General features: G+C 47.8%; 1 protein-coding gene across 1 annotated transcript; it reads right to left on the reverse strand.

Annotated features, from left to right (window-relative positions):
• Positions 1–3,268: 3,268 nt before the first annotated feature.
• LOC119353300 (heat shock 70 kDa protein BIP5-like) lies at positions 3,269–7,486 on the reverse strand. The gene is made up of 4 exons (XM_037619900.1): positions 6,494–7,486; positions 4,196–4,346; positions 3,706–4,009; positions 3,269–3,415 (listed from the first exon to the last, which is right to left on the reverse strand). The coding sequence occupies exons 1-4, from the start codon at positions 7,422–7,424 to the stop codon at positions 3,338–3,340; spliced, it is 1,464 nt and encodes a 487-aa protein (XP_037475797.1). The 5' UTR covers positions 7,425–7,486; the 3' UTR covers positions 3,269–3,337.
• Between the last annotated feature and the right edge of the window lie 81 nt (positions 7,487–7,567).

Below are 7,567 nucleotides of genomic sequence, written 5' to 3' on the forward strand. Positions count from 1 at the left end.
GTCTAGGATCTGTCGGTACATGATGAAACCGCGCAATATGACTTCGCAGACATATCATGTACTCGAATAGTTTTCCGTGGTTTGCCTTGGCCTTATCATGTATCCGTTAAGTGCCCGTGGGAGACAGAAACATATATTTACGAATCAATAATGGCATATAGCATCTCATAATAATGTTCATTGTTTTATTTTAATATAGCTTAATTATCACTCTTGCCAAGTGGTTCGATCACCACGTAATAATGAAGTAATATATTCTTCATCATTGTTTTTAGGTACAGGTGTTGTCGTGAACCTGCTTTGAGAGAATATAAGATTGTTAGGCTTTTCAATTGTAAATAAACTTAGCATGCTTTTTTTTGTCAAGTGACTCCGGGCCGGCAAACCTGTGTTTATGCATCGTAGGCTCATAGCCCCGCTACACGAGCATTTTGTCCTGCTATCATGCCTAAGGGTGTGTTTGGTTTCTGTCACCAAGTGGAACGGCATGGGTTAGTTCCGTCCCCAGAACCCATTCCTGCGTTTGGATCGTCAATGGAACATGAACCACTCAATTCCAGGGAATGGCATATTCCCTGTTTATGCCGTTCCCAGCGGTCTCTCAAAATCGAGCGGACCACGCGGAACCGCCGGCTCCCACGACCCCCGCTACACAGACCAATGGAGTCGCGGGGCAACCGCAGCAGCAAGAAGCCGCCGCCACCACAGGGCATCCAGCATGCGCTGCCGGGGGCGTCGCATCCAGCCCACCGTCGCACTTGAGAACGCATCGCCGGGAGTCGCAATCATGCGGCATCGGGTGCATCGCACCCAGCCGGGCGCCACGCTTGAGCACGCGCCGCTGGGTGCCGCGGTCGTGCGACGTCAGAAACCGCTCGCTGCGGGGGGCGTCGCATCCAGCCGGCCGACGTGGCGGTGTGCAAGGACGCGGGATCCGCCCAGCGTCGGCGTGAGGGATAGGATGGATGGGGTGGGAGGAAGCCCGAGGCGAGCTCCAGCATCCTGACGTCCTCCTCTTCAGCTAGTATGGTCGCCGTGCTTTGGTGGTTGGTGCTTGCTCAAGATAGTGTTGGCGTTGTAGGCAGCAACACGTTCAGATAAACTATGCAGTTGCTAGTTCAGACTTCAGATTTTCCAGATTCGCTGAAACTTTGGCGTTCTGTCCTAGGAACCATTCCATCCCATCTCATTCTCTTCTATCTAAACATCAAGATGGAATCATTCCATTCCTTAGGAATGGAACGGTTCCATGACATTCCACTTGGTTCTGGAAGCAAACACACCCTAACTAAAGAGCAACATATGTTTCATAAGAGGTTTTGAATCATCACGTCAAAAGAATGACCTTACGAGAGAGGATACCTTCGCCTTTAAATTCATGATGTGTCTCCTCTCCTGCAACTACCATGGGGGTAATTAAACCCAACACAAATTTCACTTTGCACCGTCAGGGCCGGTCCATACATATTCGGGGACCTGGGGCGGGACGACAAAATGGGGCCCTTATGTACAAATAAAAATTCAGAATATATTGTATGTCCAAAGCAATTTAGTAAATACAAGCATAGATTGATGGACTTTGAACTAAAACCGCAAGGGAGGTGAAAAAAAACACATGCAGATCTTGTTATTTCTCCTAGCACTTCTGGAAGAAAAGTCGTCAACAACCACATCAGTATTTATTTCATCCAAATTTTCTTTCTCAATGCATAAAAGTAGCAATAATATACTGTTTTTCTTTCACTTTCTTTTCTCACTGATAAACATTTTTCAGAAGACATATCACCAAAAAAATTACAGAAAAACAGTCAATACAAGGAGAAAAGCACCTGAATATATGCATATGGCTTGATGTCGAATTGTCGATGTAGCTTCCCAGATCTGCAAGGCTACAACACTCATTCCCTGTCTCCCCTTCTAATCCCTGGATCCAATGAAGCTTTTTGTTTTGTTTTTGCGCATGGATCCAATGAAGCTTTGAAGAACAGGCCAATAGAGTAAGAACTAGGAAGAGAAGAATTGGAGATGTCAGATGGAGCAATCAGAGGCGGAGTGCCGGGCTATTTAACACTGAATCAAAAGAGTACTTGATTAGGGAAAGGAGGTAGACGTACCATCTCTGATGCGGTGATGCCTCAAGCATCTGCAATCAGATGTGGAACGTTGAGGATGCAAAGAGAGATGATTGGGGAGAGGAATAGCATCGTTGGTCTCCATTAATGGATGCACGGAGCGGCGCCTCGAATTTGGAAGTGCACCGGAGCGGCGGCACTGTTCTTTGGGATTGGAGAATTTGGGGAGGAGCCGAGGAGGCGAGGAAACTGGAGACGAGACCGAAGGAGATCGATGGAGCGCTGCAGCATCGTAGCTAAACTAGCTATCGATTCTTTCAGCCCGTGAGTGCTAGCTACGTGGTGGGCTTGGGCCTTACTGTATAATATACTACTATATGGGTTGGGGCCCCTACCTCCCAGAGGCCTAGGGCGGTCGCCCCGTTGCCCCGGCCTATGGGCCGGCCCCGTGCACCCTAAAAGAGCTAACACTGGGTGTTGTTGTTGGGTGCGTCTAAATGTCGCCTACTAACATGCGACTCGCCTCCAGTGTTCTATACGGGGCAGCCCCAGCAGCATGAGGCCTTGAGGTGTGTGTTGTTCCAGTGCACAAGCCTCACGTTCGCTTTCGCTCAAAAACAAATGAGCAACACATTAAGTCACAATAAAAAAGTTACAATTTTTATCTAAGAAAAACTTAAGGGACAATATTATTTCTATTTTTATGTCTTTTTTCAAACAAAATGCAACACAGATGCTCACATGTTATTTCTATACTTGTAGAAATGCCATTCTGACGAGGCGCAACTGCTGCGAGCCTTTTACCAAGTGTGGAGAGTAGTGCCAAGTGTGAGAGCACAATGTTTTTATTGCATAGTAATTTTAATCTCCTAGGTCTACTGATCCATTCTGACGAACGAATAAGTGATTACAAATCTACTTTTGATCAATGAAATGCATGCATGTCTACCGTTTTATCGCGTTGACCCTTTTATCTGGAAGATCGGGTATAATATTTTTCAGTTGTAACGCGTTGACCCTTTTATTGAAAAAAGAGAGTATGAGACATGGCAACCATTTGCAATCACGATTAAACTATAATAATAAAATAAAAACAATAACTTTAGAAACACTATTTAATGCCTCTATCATGTAAAACTGACATTGTGATTGTTATGTGGCTATGTGTGGGGTATTTAGCTAGTACTACCTCTAAGTGATGAATTGATTAATTAATCGATTAATGCTAACCATGGTTATTTTCAGGGCCATTGCCATCCAACGACCTAAAGCTCATCCTCGTAGTCATCGAGGCCATCTCCCAACCTTGTCTGCATGGCCGAGATGACCGGGTCGCACACGCCCTGCAACGGAGAAGAATTCTATGAGACAAAGTCTCACGCGAGACCCATCCTGATGGATGACACGTGGCATTCACAAATCACAAAGCATCCCCCACCCCACTTAAAATCAGGGGGAGAGAAATTAGATGCTTTGTGATTTGTAAATGGCACTTGTCATCCATCAGGACGGGTCTCACCTGCTAACCGTGAGACCTGGTCTTATATATTTTTTTCCCCTGCAACTCACTGAGCTTCTTCTCATAGTGCCCCTCCTCGGCGTTGTCTGTGTTTCCATCGAGCCACTTGCTCACCGTCATCACCTCACCCTCCACCTCCCCCCTCTTCTTCTCCTCCAGCTCCATGTCACCAGTAGCGACAAGGGTCTCCTTGATGCTGTGCACGTAGGCCTCCAACCTAGCTTTGCCGTCCCTAGTGAACTCGTCCATTTCACGCATCATAGCGTCGAACTCTTCCTGACTAAACCGACGATGATGAGAACCATAGCTGGTCTTGGCCGTCTTGCCGGAGGCCTTGTCCGTCGCCTCGGCGTGGATCGTGCCCGCCTCGTCCACCTCGATGGTCACCTCGATTTCTCGCCTTCCCCAGTTCCATATACTGCGCCCATCATGATTCATGAATGATTCGCGTTAAAAATTGACAATATGTATGTATGTGTGATCTCGGAGTAGCTAGGATGTAGGAGGGTGTTAATAGCTAGCTAACCTTGCAGGTGCGATTTCAGAGAGGTCAAGCTGGCAGAGGAGTCTGTTATCCTTGACCTCAGTTCGGTCGCCCTCATACACCTTGATTGTCATGGTGCTCCGCTTGTCCCAGTACGTGGTGATGACATGCGTCCCCTTTGCCGGGTAGCCGGCATCCCTCCGGATCAGCTTCACCATGGCCCCGTCGGCGGCTTCGATGTCGATAGCGGGCTGCGGCACGTCAACTATCCCTGCATATATTTTTTCTTAGAGAAAAGTATACTTTTCGTCCCTCAACTCTTGGTGAAGTCTAGATTTGGTCCCTCAATTCCGAAACCGGACAACTTGCACCCCCAACTAACGAAACCGGACAAGGTTTGTCCCTGGTCTCGATTTTGACTGGTTTTGGTGCTGACTGACCCCGGTTTTGACCGGTTCCGACTAAAATTCGCGTAATTTTTTCATATCCGTGAACTTTTTAAAATTCGCAAACTCTTTTCAAATCCACATAGTTTTTCAAGGTCGTGCAATTTTTTCAAAAATAAACATACCTTTTTCAAATCTGTGAACTATTTTGAAATTTGTGTACTTTTTCAAATCCATGATTTTTTTAATTTGCGTAATTTTCTCAAATCAGTGTATTTTTTCAACTTCGTGTAATTTTATCGAATCCAAGTATTTTTTTCTTTCAAATCCATCTGTTTTTTAAATTCGCGTACTTGTTTCAAATCCGCATACTTTTTAAAGTTCATGTATTTTTTTCAAATCCGTGTTCCTTTCCAATCCATGAACTTTGTTTGAAATTCACATACTTGTTTCAAGTTGACATAAATTTTCAAATCCACACATTTTTTTTCTAATTCGCGTAAAAGATATTCAAATCCGCATATGTTTTCAATTTCACATAAAATTTTCAAACCCAAAAAAATATACGTGAATAGGAATAAGTACGTGAATTTGAGTACGTGGATTTAAAAAAAAAGTACGTGAACTTGGAAAAAGTACGCAGATTTGGAAAAGTACACAAATTTTTAAAAAGTTCACGTATTTGAAAAAAATACCCGAATTTGAAAACATTAAACGGACTTGGAAAAGGTATGCGAATTTGAGTCGGCACGGTCAAAACCGGGTTGGGACAGCACCAAAACCGATCAAAACCGTGACCAGGGATGAATCTTGGCCGGTTTCAGTAGTTAAGGGTGCAAGTTGTCCGGTTTTAAAGTTGAGGGACCAAATCTAGATTTCGCCAAGAATTAAGGGATGAAAAGTATACTTTTCTATTTTTCTTATCAATCGAGAGTCTTAACTGCATCGTCATAAAAATCTTATCAAGGTGAGGGAGGCAGAACAAGTAACTGTACCAAAAAACATCTTGTCGTCGCAGGGCCGGTCCATACATATTCGGGGACCTGGGGCGGGACGACAAAATGGGGCCCTTATGTACAAATAAAAATTCAGAATATATTGTATGTCCAAAGCAATTTAGTAAATACAAGCATAGATTGATGGACTTTGAACTAAAACCGCAAGGGAGGTGAAAAAAAACACATGCAGATCTTGTTATTTCTCCTAGCACTTCTGGAAGAAAAGTCGTCAACAACCACATCAGTATTTATTTCATCCAAATTTTCTTTCTCAATGCATAAAGTAGCAATAATATACTGTTTTTCTTTCACTTCCTTTTCTCACAGATAAACATTTTTTAGAAGACATATCACCAAAAAAATTATAGAAAAACAGTCAATACAAGGAGAAAAGCACCTGAATATAGGCATGTGGCTTGATGTCGAATTGTCGATGTAGCTTCCCAGATCTGCAAGGCTACAACACTCATTCCCCGTCTCCCCTTCTAATCCCTGGATCCAATGAAGCGTTTTGTTTTGTTTTTGCGCATGGATCCAATGAAGCTTTGAAGAACAAGCCAATAGAGTAAGAACTAGGAAGAGAAGAATTGAAGATGTCAGATGGAGCAATCAGAGGTGGAGTGCCGGGCTATTTAACACTGAATCAAAAGAGTACTTGATTAGGGGAAGGAGGTAGACGTACCATCTCTGATGCGGTGATGCCTCAAGCATCTGCAATCAGATTGGAACGTTGAGGATGCAAAGAGAAATGATTGGGGAGAGGAATAGCATCGTTGGTCTCCATTAATGGATGCGCGGAGCGGCGCCTCGAATTTGGAAGTGCACAGGAGCGGCGGCACTGTTCTTTGGGATTGGAGAATTTGGGGAGGAGCCGAGGGGGCGAGGAAACTGGAGACAAGACCGAAGGAGATCGATGGAGCGCTGCAGCACCGTAGCTAAACTAGCTATCGATTCTTTCAGCCCGTGAGTGCTAGCTACGTGGTGGGCTTGGGCCTTACTGTATAATATACTACTATATGGGTTGGGGCCCCTACCTCCCAGAGGCCTAGGGCGGTCGCCCCGTTGCCCCGGCCTATGGGCCGGCCCTGTGTCGTCGTCGTCATGGTGTCCGGTCAGATAGCTCCCCTGTACTGCGGCCCCGTAGGCGACGGCCTCGGCAGGGTTGATCCCGTCGACGTTGACGGGCTCCTTGCCGTCGAAGTAGTCCTTGACAAGCTGCCGCACCATGGGGATCCTGCTGCTGCCGCCCATGAGGATGACATCGTCGATGTCTCCCTTCTCCAGCTTGGCGTCCTCCAAGGCCTTGTTCAACGGAGCCATCGTCTTCAAGAAGAGGTCTTGGTTGAGCTCCTCGAACAGCACCCTGGTGAGCGTCTCCGATAGGTCGACGCCATCCAACACCGCCTTGAGCTCCACGAGCACATGGTGTTGGTCGCTCAGCGCCCGTTTGGCGCGCTCGCACTCCCGCAGCAGCCTGTGCATCGCGCGGTCATCGCCGGTCACATCCCGGCCGTGCTTCCGCTGGATCAGCTCGACGAAGTAGCCCGCGATTCGCCGGTCGAAGTCGTCACCGCCGAGGTGGGCGTCGCTGCGGCTCGCCATGGTCTCAAACACGCCTTGGTCGAGGGTGAGCACGGCGACGTCGAGCGTGCTGCCGCCGAGGTCGAACACGAGGATGTTCCTCGCGTCGCCCCTATGCTTGTCGAGGCCGTAGGCGATGGCGGCGGTGACGGGCTCCCTTACCAAGCGGAGGACGTCGAGGCCGGCGAGGATGCCGGCCTCCTTGGTAGCGTACAGCTGCGCGTCGGTGTAGTGGGCGGGCAGGGTGAGCACCGCCCGCGTGACCTTCCTGCCCAGGTGGGCCGCCGCCCTATCCATCATGTCTGCGAACACCGCGGCAGTGATCTCCACGGGCCTGAGCAACCGCACGTCGTCCTCGCCCACCTCCACCCGGACGTACGGCATCCCGTCCCGGTCGACGACGGCGTACGGCAAGGTCTCCACGTCCCGCTGCAGGTCGGCGTCGCTGAACCGCTGTCCCAGGAGGCGCCTGGCGCCATAGATGGTGCGGTTCGGGTTGGCGGCGTACTGGTCCCTGGCGGCAGTGG

The sequence above is a fragment of the Triticum dicoccoides genome, chromosome 2A (genome assembly GCF_002162155.2).
Source record: "Triticum dicoccoides isolate Atlit2015 ecotype Zavitan chromosome 2A, WEW_v2.0, whole genome shotgun sequence".
Lineage (NCBI taxonomy): Eukaryota > Viridiplantae > Streptophyta > Magnoliopsida > Poales > Poaceae > Triticum > Triticum dicoccoides.